This window comes from Rhinoraja longicauda, chromosome 28 (genome assembly GCF_053455715.1).
Source record: "Rhinoraja longicauda isolate Sanriku21f chromosome 28, sRhiLon1.1, whole genome shotgun sequence".
NCBI lineage: Eukaryota > Metazoa > Chordata > Chondrichthyes > Rajiformes > Arhynchobatidae > Rhinoraja > Rhinoraja longicauda.
In genome coordinates, this window is record NC_135980.1 from 14,251,595 (window position 1) to 14,265,106 (window position 13,512).

General features: G+C 40.4%; 1 protein-coding gene across 1 annotated transcript; it reads left to right on the forward strand.

Annotated features, from left to right (window-relative positions):
• Window positions 1-4,071: 4,071 nt before the first annotated feature.
• LOC144607197 (arrestin domain-containing protein 5-like) lies at window positions 4,072-10,229 on the forward strand. Its single transcript, XM_078423876.1, has 3 exons — window positions 4,072-4,348; window positions 6,987-7,213; window positions 9,726-10,229. Exons 1-3 carry the CDS (start codon window positions 4,072-4,074, stop codon window positions 10,227-10,229), a joined length of 1,008 nt encoding a protein of 335 aa, XP_078280002.1.
• The last annotated feature ends 3,283 nt before the right edge of the window (window positions 10,230-13,512 follow it).

Here is a 13,512-nt window from a genome sequence, read left to right on the forward strand (position 1 = left end):
CTCAGTGAGTTATGAAGGGAAAAGGACGATGAAGGCTTCGGTCAGGACCCTTCAGACTAATGGAGTAGAGAGGAAGTAGCTGGTATAAGCAGGTGAGGGGCAGGGTGGGGCAAGAGCTCGCAAGTAACAGGTAAATGAAGATGGTCAAAAAGCAGGATAGCCGTACGAATCTCAGAGGGGGATAAGTGAGAACGGTTCTCACAGAACTCCCATCGGAGAGAGGAGAATGTCAAAGTGAGCATACATTAAGGAGATTTTGCAGTGAAGCAATAAAATGGAGACACAATAGACTGCAGATACGCAATATTACAACATCTGCAGTTTATTTTGACTTCAACAAGTAATCTGTCAGCTCTGGTAAGAAATTTGAAACCTAGTAAACCATTGAGGCCCGTGTGGAATTAATGAAGAACCTTGTTATTCATTGCCCAGATTGAATGGGGTGCTTTCCCTCCTGTACATAGTTAAAGAGGGATGTGAAAATGTTTCATAGTCATTACCTTTTATAATGATGTTTAGTCCATGAGCAAGTAACATTAACCAATCTGTAGTTATAGAGAGAACCAAAAAGGTTTATTTTGGGGAAGACACCCACACACCCCGATTAAACATATATTTCCACTAAACTAATAGGAAACAGGAAACTCAAACCCATTTTCTGTCTGCGGTCACTTAACCCACACATTCCTCAACAGTGAATGTTTTCATTTGCAGATTTATTATATCTGTTCTGGGTTTGAGCAGTGCTAGAAAAACAAACTCACAAAACAGGCAAAATGAATGGCTGCCGGGAGGAAGCAGCGTGCACCAGGCATGTGCAGCAGAAGGATAGAGGTTGTGGTGAGCCCCAACATGTATCAACAACAGCAGGGGAAACTGCACTGCCAAGTCTCAACACACACTGTGAAAGAATGATGATAGCATGGCTGAGAGGTGTACACCAACACAACGACAGCTTTGCTGAGTCCCCACACAGATGTACTGATCAAAAAGCTGTTAGCTTTACTGAAGCCCAAAACAAATACTGTAACGGCAGGAGCCATTATTCTAAAGGGAGATCCGCTTATTCTTTTAATCTTTCGGCTTCATTGCAACCTAGCAGAAATATTAACAACAGTTTACTGGGTTTTGCTGTAGACAAATATGACGAAAGAGCGCCAACTTTCAACGTTAACTCTGATTCCCTTTTGACAGATGGCTTTGAGACCTGCAGAATATTTTCAGATGCAATCCCCACACTTTCCCCAACTCTAAGAAAGCCAGAGTCCCTTCTTCCTCCAAGAGGCCCAGTAAGATCCTAAAATAGAAAAGTCACTGAGTCCGATGCCAGGTTTTGCCCCTACTCTACCAATTCTGTTTAATTGTGGGTGTGGTGAAAGAGGACTGGAGAGTTGTTCATTTGCACTCCGATTTAAAGAAGGGAAGGTATAAGTCTGACATCTACAGGCCAGTCCGGTGAAAAACAGTGGCAGAGATCTTTTTTTAGTTAATAAAGAAAGACAAAATTAACTGGCATTTTGAAGACAACAGTCTAAACTTCCAACAAACAGCAATTGAAAGAATCTGCTATTCAAAACTTAATTGAGTTAGTTGATAAGGTAAGTCCAAGTGTCTTTGAGGGCAGTGTACAAGATGAATGTAGTAGGTAGGAACTGCAGATGCTGGTTTAAGCCAAAGATAGACACAAAAAGGTTGGAGTAGTTCAACGGGTCGGACTGCATCTCTGGAGAAAAGGAATAGGTGATGTTTCAGGTTGAGACCCTTCTTCAGACTGAAGGGTCTGAAGAAGGGTCTCAAACCGAAACGTCACCTATTCCTTTTATCCAGAGATGCTGTCTGAGCCACTGCGTTGCTCCAGCATTTTGTGTCTGTCTTTGATGAGTGTAGTATATGGATTTACGGCTTCCAACAAGAATTAAAGCGCATGGGTTTAAAGAGATGATGGCTGTGTGGGTGGGAGGATAGTCGAGATTTTAAAAACAGGTATTACTGAATCCTAATTAGCATTCTTGCTCCAGATTCCAGCACCTACAGTCTCTTGCGTATCCAGTATTGAATCCCTGGTTGCTTGATATATATTTAAGGCCTGAATATGGAGATGTGGCATAATTAGAAAGATTGTGGATGTCATGAATCTTATTAATGTACAAAGTTCTAGCAGATTTAACAAACTTAACAGGAGCTTAGAACAACTGGAGAAATGGACAGCAACAGTGAGATGTGAAGTTATGCAGCAAAAGACAAAGTGCTAGAGGAACTCAACTGGTCAGACAACTTCTGTGGCTATAACAGACAGATGACTTTTCAGATCAGGACATTTCTTCCGACCGGTGGAGTGGGGGGGGGGGGGGAGAATGGTGGGAAAAGTGAGGTGGGGTGGGGCAAAGCCTCACAAGCAATAGGTGGATACAGGTGAGGGGTGGGGGTGATTGATAGATGGTCACATTTTGGGAGTGATGTGAAATGTGCTGAAAAATGGTAGTTTTCATGTATTGTGAAATAAACGAGGCAATACAGTCAAATTTCTATGCCTTCTCAGACTTCATTTATCCATGGAAATGCAGTTTAAAAGTCATATGCGACATCTGCTGTATTGGCGGACCTTTATTGATTCTAATAAATTTGATTTGAAGTTTGTGACCGAGTCTCTTTGTCTGTTGAATATTTATTGTATATGAGAGTACTTGTATTGATTGAAGGGGCTAAATATGGCTTCAGTTCAATCCTCAGGCAGCATAACCGTACTAGTTGTAATGCCTAAAAAATTACACTTGTGGCATGGACCCTGGAGCTGGCATGAGATAACATTTTGGGATATTCCTAAATCTATAGTGGTCTTGCAAGTCCAATGGATGGCTTATGACACCATTCTTTCCTTTCACTTTAAAACCTAATCTCAAAACTAACTCATTCAGAAGAGATAATAATCTCCTCTGTTATTTAAGGATAACTGTAGATCACAATGCATATTAGTGCACTGCCCTCTTGCCTTTTCAAAGTTTTCTCAGTGATTTTTGCACACAATCTAAATTGACCACCCAGTGCCCAGCCAACAAATATCTCAAACAATTTTCTCTGGTCGGAATTACACCAACTTATGAGAGTTTAGTTTCCACAACTGGCTTTTGCATTCCCCGCATTACGATATTGACTGCATTAAAAAAACAACTTAATCTAGCTGTATCACTCTAAGGTCAAGAGATATGCCACTGCAAAAAAATATTTCACAGGACTAAGTTTGCCCGTTACTCCTCAGTTATTTCCTATTTCCCTAATACATTTCGACACAGAACTGTGCTTACTTACCACAATATGAGGGAAAATATATATTTTTGTCAATATCAACATCAATTTACAAAGAGGGTATGGTAAATTGATACATTGATTGATTGAAAGATATAGGTTGGAAACAGGCCCTTTGGCCCACCGTGTCCACGCCAACCATCGATCACCCATTCACACTGCTTCTATTTTATTCCACTTTCGCATCCACTCCCTACACATTAAGGCCAATTAACCTACAAATATCCGTAAGGGTTATGGAGAGAAGGCAGGAGAATGTGGCTGAGAGGGAAAGATAGATCAGCCATGATTGAATGGCAGATTAGACTTGGCTTAATTCTACTCCTAGAACTTATGAACTTATGAAACACACACGATTTTGGGATGTGGGAGGAAATCAGAGCACCCGAAGGAAACCCACGTTGACACAGAGAACACTCGTTCAAACTCCACACAGATAGCGCCTGAGGTCAGGATCGAACCTGGGTCTCTGCCTTTTAAGAGATCGTTTACCTGAGGAGATGCAGTTTAAAAGTTTATAAATAAATGAAATCTACTGTAACGATTCATGTCTTATAATGCCAGGAGGGAAGACTTGCAATATCTGATAAGTATTTATGTAACAATAGAGCTCTCAGCTATTGATGCTGTGGGGTCATTTGTCATTCCATTCGTGACATCATAATCATACTGAGCCTTGACCCTCAGAGGAGTTTGTAAACTGCTTCTCAGGTGACTGAGAGCAAACAATCAGTACCTGGAGCACTTGTTTCAAGTTCCAGCCTTGTCATGGGAACAGTTTCTATGCTAGTTCCCATACCAAAAGTCACAAAATTGGAACTGATATTTCAAGATCTCATTTATATGGCCGGTGACACAGTCAATGGGAGAGTGATCTTGGAGTTGAATGATCCTTTGTCCCTTTATTCGGTGAAATTGAAGATATCAGGCAAAGGATTTGTGGAGTGGATTGGGGAATCAGATGAGGCTCTAGAATACAACAGGAAAATCCACTGCAGTAATAAAGAAGATTATATTCATCACACCGTCACCCTATGGGGAGCAGGTACAAAGTTGAGATCAATTGTAGAGAACAAGTTACTTCACACCCTAAATCAATTTGGAGCATCTTGACAACTCATAGCATGCTGGTACCTTTGATGCCCTTAACTGTAAAATTGGGTATAATATTTATTAAATGGTGATAGCACTGAGATTTGTAGTGAATGAATGAATGAATGAATGAATATAACTTTATTGTCATTCAAAACTAGACAGACAAGTGCATATTTGAACGAAATTCCGTTGCAACTGGCTTCAATGTAACACCAAATAATAAAATAACAGTCCAGAACAGAATAAATGTGGGCTGATTATATTAAAATCTAACTATACATAAGTGAGAAATATATTCTTTAAGAAAAGTATACACCATTTCCAAAATATGATGTGTGCAACAACCAAAATAGAGATCTATTTTGTTTCCAGCAGGTTAATTTGGTGTTCTGTCGTTTAAAAGAAAACGTACACATTGGGGTACAGTTCTGCTCCCTGGAACATATATAAAACATCTTAAATCCCTGTCTGAGGAAATAAAAAGGATTTCTCCCGTGACGTACCCAGCAGCCCAAATAAAACAAATTATTTCTTATTATTACATTGCTGTTTGTGAGACGACCTCGAAAAAAATGCAAATGGGCCACCGTGTTTCTGACCATTCATCAAAATGGTGAGCACACATCAAAAGTACGTAATTTGTTGTAAAGCACATTGGGATGTCTGAGGTCACAGAAAGTGCCATCAAAATGCATTCATTGATAAGCTGATAAGCTGATCTTTTGTTCCTCTCTAATTTACCTGAAATGAGAAGGCAGAAGAGTCAACCACATTGATGGTTCAGGAGTGCCATACAACATCCTGGATTTCCACCCCGAACAGCATATATAAAACAATTTTATTTTGACAGTCTACTCTGACTACCCTTAATTCCATATTTTTAAAATTTCCCCAGCACACAAGAGTGTGTGTGTTTTGTGAGGGGGAGGTGGTTTGGTTAATAAACACATAAATGAAATAGAAAATCATAGAGGAATGTGGAGTTACAGATTCATAGGTCACTGAAGTAGCAGTGCAGATTAATGTCACAGATATATGCACTGAAATTGAAAAGATGCTAATGTTGGAAATGTTATACTGCACTTGGAGCATCATACACTCTGTTCTTCATGTTCTAAAAAGGTTAAAGCAGCTGTGGTGAAGTTGCAGAAAAGACTTACTAGAAATGAAAGGTTGCAGCTGTCATGGAAAATTAAATAAATTGCTAATTGGTTCCAATTTTAGACATGTGTAAAACTGAGGATCATAATTATAAGTAGATCAATAATGTTTGTTTGGGTTTTCAGATATGCAATACAAGCAGAAGGAAGGAGATGGAATCTAAAGTTGGAGAATTTAATATTGAGTCTTGAAGGCTGCAATGTGCCCAGACATTTATTTTTATGCAAGGAGAACACTGCCTTGAGAATATTTTTTTCAAATATATGCCAGCTCCCAATAGAAAGCCATAAGGGAATCTTCATCTGCTACTGTCCATAAGAGTCTATTCACTCTTTGCACAACAACACCTTCCTGGCTATGGTTGGCTCTACAGTATATTTCCCTGCAGGCACTGATTATTAAAGCTCACTTGAAGAGTGACCCTTTGCGTTCAGGCACTGAAGTTTGCCGAAGCCTGTGGGACTCTTTGTAGCAATCTTCAAGAGTGGATAATAAAACTGAAAAATGAAACTGTTACATTGATCCGTGATGCATCAGCATGACTTCTGCATGGATATGCAAGATTATTATTTTATTTTATATCGAACACTGAACAATGCTCCAAAATCTTCCATTAAGGTGAATGCATACAGTTTTTCCCGAGGATCAGGGAACCAAGAACTAGAGGACTTTGGTTTAAGATGATTGGGGAAAGATTTAATAGGAACCTGGGGCAACTGTTTCACACAGAGGGTGTGATGTATATGGAACAAGCTACCAAAGGAAGTGGTTGGTGCAGGCATAATAACAACATTTAAAATACATTTGGACAGGTACATCATAGGAAACATTTAGAGGGATATGGCCAAAGGGCCTATTTCTGTGCTCTATGACTCTGGACATGATTAAGGAAAACCTTCATTTGAGAGGTGCTCCCTTCCATCTCTAGATTCTCTTCCAATTAAACATTTTTTCCCTATCTATATGAAATTTACTAGAGTGTTACAGAGCAAAATACAAAGTGCTGGAGGAAATTAGCGGATCAGGCATCATCTGTGGAGGAAATGGACAGACAACATTTCTGGTTGGAAACCTTCTTCAGATTGATTGGTTTTTAGTTTAGTTTAGAAAAACAGCGTTGAAACAGGCCCACGCGGTCACAGGGAGAATGTACAAACTCCCTGTATCTTAATAAGTGTAGTAGGTCCTTGGGTACTCTTTCAAAGGAGAGTAGATATGATTTCCGAATGTCTTGGCTAATATTTATCCTTCAATCAAAATCATTATGATAGATATTTATCCATACTGCTTTCTGTGGGAACTTACTATGTGCAAAGTTGCCACCAAATTTACGGCAATGATCATACATCAAAGTTGAATCACTGAAGGTATGTAGAGTACCTTATGATGGCACTATCTAAACACATCGCTGTCCTTCCTTTCCACAGATTACAATGGCAATGGATTGGAACAGGTCCTTGAAGCAGGCACACATGACTTCGAATTCAGCTATAAACTAGACAATTCTCTCCCATCCAGCTTTACTGGCAGACATGGCAAGATCCATTACTATGTACGAGCACTATGCACAGCCACTGTCGGAACCATTGCGCAGGTGGAAAAAGATTTGACAGTACAGGAATCATACAACCTTAACATTGACCCCACTAGTAAGGTACCTACTTCTGACCAATTCTATTACATAGTAAAAAGTTGTTGGTGCCTTAGCAAGGTGTAGATAAAAACGACACCTGATTCCATCATTTGTTTGTTTGTTTGTTCATGAACTACAGCCAAAACGGTACATGATAGGACAATTTTAGGCCCACCTTACTCACCGTCGTCCCTTTGGTGCTAAGGGAAGAAGTTTCATTGAAATCAGTGTTATATTTTTTAAGTTATTCACATTTTAAAGTTTAAATCTATCTCCGAGGGAGGGAGGGAGGGAGGGAGGATAAGGGGGATTGAGGGGGATGGAGTGGGGGAGGGAAGAGAAGGGGGAGGGAGATGGGAGGGGGAGGGAGATGGGAGGGGGAGGGGGGTGGAGGGAGGGGGAGGACGGAGGGGGAGGAGGGAGGACGGAGGGGAGGGGGAGAGGTGAAGTGGAGGAGAGGGTGTTGCACCAATGCAGGAGAGGTTTGGGCCCAACAGGTCCACTTGGTGTAGTTCAACTATAAAAATGAATGTATGATTCACAAGACAGTGGGTCATGGGGCACATGATGGCGCAGCGAGTAGAGTTCCTGCCTCACAGCTCCAGCGGCCTAAGCCAAGGTTCATTCATGATCACCAGCATGGGTTGTATGGAGTTTCAGCATTCTCCCTGTGACTGAATGGGTTCCCACCCCCAGCCCCCCACTCCCCCACTTTGGGCGCAGCGGTAGAGTTGCCGCCTTACAGCGAATGCAGCACCGGAGACTCAGGTTCAATCCTGACTACGAGTGCTGTACTGTACGGAGTTTGTACGTTCTCCCCGTGACCTGCGTGGGTTTTCTCCGAGATCTTCGGTTTCCTCCCACACTCCAAAGACGTACAAATTTGTAGGTTAATTGGCTGGGCAAATGTAAAAATTGTCCCTAGTGGGTGTAGGATAGTGTTAATGTGCGGGGATCGCTGGGCGGCGCAGACCCGGTGGGCCGAAGGGCCTGTTTCTGCGCTGTATCTCTAAATCTAAAAAAAATCCCGTTCTCCCACATCCCAAAAACATGCAGATCAACAGGTTATTTGTCTCCTTGTATGTGGATGAATGATATATAATCCTGATGGGAGGGGAGTTGATGGGAATGTGGGAAGAATATAATTGGTAAGGGTAGAATTGATGTAAAAATATGTGCTTCGTGGTTAATGTGGACTCAGTGGGCTGAAGGGACTGTTTCTGTGCTGAATTTCTCTATGACTAATACAGTGATGCTCAACAGAGATCTGACATTTTTTTAATCATTCATGCCAAGGATCCCTATTGTGGGATTCCCACTGCCACCCCAGCCCACCTTGACCAATGAAGGTCTAACAAGGGATCAGACTTGCACCATCCGAGCATTCATGCTTCAGGGCTATAACAGTAACTCATTTGAGTTACTGTACAAATGAAACAGTCATTTCATTTGAGGCAATTATTTCACTTTTTCATATCCAGCCTACTTAAAATCATACTGGATCAATTACAGGTAGTCTATCAATCCCCCAGAATTATACACTTGAATAAAAACCTATCATTAGAAAAGTGAAACAGAAAAGTAAATTATTATTCAAACTAATTTCAATCCAATCCTGATTTTATGCCAACATGCCACTAAACCTCAGGAATGCACAGAATTACAAATGGGACTTGCGGAATTATGAGATAGAAATAGATTTTGAAGTTAACAGTAACTTGAAGGCAGTTAAAGCAGAAAATCCAGAAAAAAAGAAAGTTTTGCATTTATTTAGCAGTTTAGAACAACCCAGAGTTTTTTATAGCCAACAAAATACTTTCGAAAAATAGTCACGGTCGCAAATGTATTAGGATAGCTGAAGATAAATACAATTTGGTAAATGACAAGATAATCAGTTTCTCAAACCAGGAGTAAATATTGATCACTACATCTGGAGAACTTAACAGTTCTGCAAAAATAAAATCATGGGATTGTTTCTGCCCACACAAGGGGACAGAAGGAGCTGTGGTTTAAAGTTTAATCTGAAAGGCAGCAGCTCCCACAATGCAAAGCTCCCTCAGTAGACGATCAATCTACGTTTTCTGCTTGCCTCTCTAGTGGTACAAACTTTGGGCCGGTCGGTACACCCCATTCAGCATTTATGAAGAGAACATGCAATGTAGACCACAAGAAAATAGAAACATGAGTGGATTGTAACAACCCTTCTGATTTGGTCTGTAGTGATGTATACTTTGCACCCCCATCATGATATGCCCCAATCACCTTCCACCCAGACAATCTAATGTTGCAAGAATTACAGATACGTTTTAGAATTATATTGAGTGGACAGCAGAGATGTGTAATTTGGCCCAATTATTCCATGCCAATGCAATGCCTCACATGAGTGTCACGCCACTTCCCCAAACCTGATCCTGTCTCAAGTGGTGCGTCCTTCACAGATGCTGGATGGTGTGTGTTTCTGTTCCCATTTCACATTTGAAGCTTTGTCATTCTATTTTACAATAGATATGCCATTTTTACCCCTTATCTCCAGCTTCCTCTGCTATTTTCAGTTGAGAGAGACATCTCATACTGGTGCTGGAAGTCGCCAGGGATTACAATGAATGTCTCAGTGCACAAGAGAGGATTCATCCCAGGTGATGACATCATTATCACATCTGAAATAAGCAACCAAACGGGAAGATACCTCCGGCTAATAACGTACGCCCTTGCTGCTGAGATCAAGTACAAAGCATTTGTCCAGGAGGCCTTTTGTGACCACTATCGGGAGTTAATCGAGAAAAGCGATCTGAGGAGGATGGAAGCAGTAATTGAGGCACCGCCTAAGCAGACCACAAAAATTATTGGATCCTTACAGCTCCCTAAACCAATGTTTGTCAGTGACATGTCAAAATGTAAGATGATATCAGTGTCATACCAATTGGAAGTAGCAATCCCAATTCCAAAGCATCGAATCATGGTTAGCACTAGAGCTCCCATTAAGATTGGAACATGTCCTGTCCATTTCAGTCTACATAGTTTGACATTGCATGGTTGAATATTCATTATTGAATATTATTTTATTGAATATTAGAGTTTGTATTTACTTTATACGGGAGCCCATGACCAGGTGCATTACATGTGTGAAACAGCGACACAGACTGCTCAATACAAATAGTAAGCTTTTACATATGCTTTTATCACTATTTAAAATAAAGATATTATTTAAATTTTCAGTTACAGTGCATTACGTGATGGGTGTTGATGTTATACAAACATACAAAAATGAAACTAAAAGACCACCTGTCTCTCCAGTCTGCCCTATCTGGAGCATAGTACTCATCCCTCTTCATCCCGAGAAGCAATGTTGTGTATAGTATCAGGGACAGAACAGAATTAAAACAAAGGAAATACATTTTAGATCATTCTTCTCCAACCATTCATGACCAGGACCTGCTGCTGCAGGTCCTGTAATCGCTGCTGCAGTCAAATAGTCCGATTAATCCCCACAGAGACAGACACAATGTGGGCAATCACTGCACCAACCAGTAACCAGTAACATGCCATCCAAAGTAATGCAGTGATGAAAGAATGGATCAGAGAAAGAAAGTCTAAAATATCTCTCCAAGATATTGAACCACCATCCCATTCTTTTACCATGCCTTTGTAATTTTCTTTCTTCAAATGTTTATATAATACTGTTCCGGGAGGCACGTTGACACGGTTAGCAAAGCTAGGACACTATCTTTGTGGAGTTTTCAATCTTTCCCTATGACTGTGTGATTTCCTCCAGGTGCTTCAGTTTCCTGTCACATCCCAAATACATGTGGGTTGGATGGTTAAATGGCCATGGGTAAATTGCCCTGAGTAAAGTGCCCATGGGTGCATGGGAGAATTTGCAACAGTTGCTGAGAATGTGGAGACAGTAAAAATTAGATTAATTCAGGATTGGTGTAAATGGGTGGTTGATGCCTGACATGCTCAGTGGGACTGAAGGGACATGTTACAGTGTTGTATCTCTCCGTGACTTTATGACTCTTTTGAAAGCTATTATTGAATCAGTTTGCATCAACCTATCTGGAAAAATCTTCCTGCTGAATGATTAGTTGCAGCATCAGTATTTCATCATAACCAAATGGTGTAAATATTATTAATATAAAGATCGCAATAAATGCTCAGTGGATCAAGCAGAAGGAAAAGTTGAGAATTCTGGAAATTGGAAGCAAAATACAGTGAAAGATCAATGTTTAAGATGCCAGCCATTGTAACCATCAGCCAGTTACTGAGTTGGCTGGACGGGGCTTGTAACTGAGGAGCTAAAATTGATGAGGAGTGGTTCAGGTGACACCAGGGGTTCTATGCAAAATTTTGATCTGTGGGGCTTATCCTTCACTGGACAACAATATTAAGTATTGCTAGTTTAATCTGGTGCCAAATCCACACATGTCTGAAGAAGTGTTCCAACCCGAAATATCACCCATCCATGTTCTCCAGAGATACTGTCTAACTGGCTGAGTTACTCCAGCCCTTTGTGTCTTTTTTTGTAAACCAGCTTCTGCAGTTCCTTGTATCCACACAGTCACACGATCAACAAAAAATTCATTGATAATGGGTAATATTTTAAAAAATATTGACAAGGTGAGCAGGATGGGTGGAGTTGGAAAGTCAAGGATATTTGTACATATTAAGTGCCACCAATTTACGTCTCTGGGAAAAAGAGAATAAAACTCAGCCTGGGATTTTATTTCTATTTTTGGCCGGTGATTTTCATAAGTGCATTTGGCAAGGTAAGGATCAAGCTTCACTGTGACTTTCTCGTTGGTCAAAGGGCACTTTAGCTGTCAGTACTTGAATTTTCCTTGGGTTCCTTCGACCCTCAGAAGCCTGGCAGATGGCCAGAGGGAGTAGTGTTTTAAGTGGAGGTTCTATAACCATCCTCCCTCCCACATCTAACATAGTGTGACGATGTTCTTGACTATGAACGTTGCCTGGGAAGTTGTGAAACCATTGGGAGAGAAGAAAACTATAGGAACAGCATAAACACGACCATAAGTATAGGAATTTGGCAACTGCATTAAGGTGTCATAATTGAGATGTTAACCCCACCCCTTCCTCTTTCAGATACCGATGTATTTGTTACGTTTTTCCAGCATTTTCTCCTTTTATTTCACATCCTTCTCAAATATTCTATTCACAAATATTGTTTAAGCTATATGCAAATGAAAGGTTACCTGGATTTCTCGTTCTATTGCATTAAATAACCTACCTACCTTAATCTGTAGGTAAGATAAAGCTGGCATGTCATTGCTCCAAAGGATGTAATGAAGCAGTTTCATTTTTAGAACAATCCATCAGCTTTCAGCCAAGATAAATAACATGCAGTGATTAAATGCGAATGGGAGTTTCTCCTGGTTCTTTAAAGGAGCAAATTCTAAAGCTCTGGAATAATAGTACAAGTAAGTGTGAAGTTGGGATTGTGAGCAATCATTACATCATTCCTTGCCTGCCATTTACAGACGGGAAGAGGAAGTAAAAACCAAAGGAGGAAAGAAGTTACATTCTGCTGAGGTTTTGGGGAAAAACATGAGAACAGAAAGTAGTAATGAATCTTGACTTTAAAAGTATGTCATAAATTGTAAAAGTACATAGTTTTAAGAGGGCATAAAATTCACATTGAGACTTACTTATATCAAAACTATTCAGAAAAATGATGGGTCTCAACTACTACATTTGCACTGTATAATTAAGTTGTCCAAAACCGGTACCGGGTATTTTTTTAAATGTAAGAGATACTGATCAATTCACAATGATGCATTTTATGTAGAAAAATGAGAATAGGACATACGAAATAAATGGGAGGACCCTAGGGAGTACTAACAAATAGAGGGACTTTGGTGTACACATCCAAAGATTCCTGAAGTTGCATCACAGGTAGATAAACATGGTGAAGAAAGTGTTTGGGATGTTAGCCTTTATTACTGGGGCATGGAATACAAGAACGGAAGTTATGGTACAGCATTATAAAACTTTGGCAAGGCCACAGATGGAATATTATGTGCAGATTTGGTCACAACAAAGGACGAGATTTCTCTTGGGAGGGATTCACGAAAATGTTGCCAGGATGGAGGGTCCTTGTTATGAGAAAAGAGTGGATTGGCTGGGTTTTCCTTGGAGCAGAGATGGTGGGGGAGAATTCTGATGGATGGGCACGGACCAATGAAGAGCATAGATTGGGTATTTAGTGGCATCTATAACCAGAGGGCCTAGGTATAAGGTAAGGAGTAAGTGGTTTAGAGGGGATATAAGGCAAGAACTCTCACCCAATTGGAGTTTGTAATACA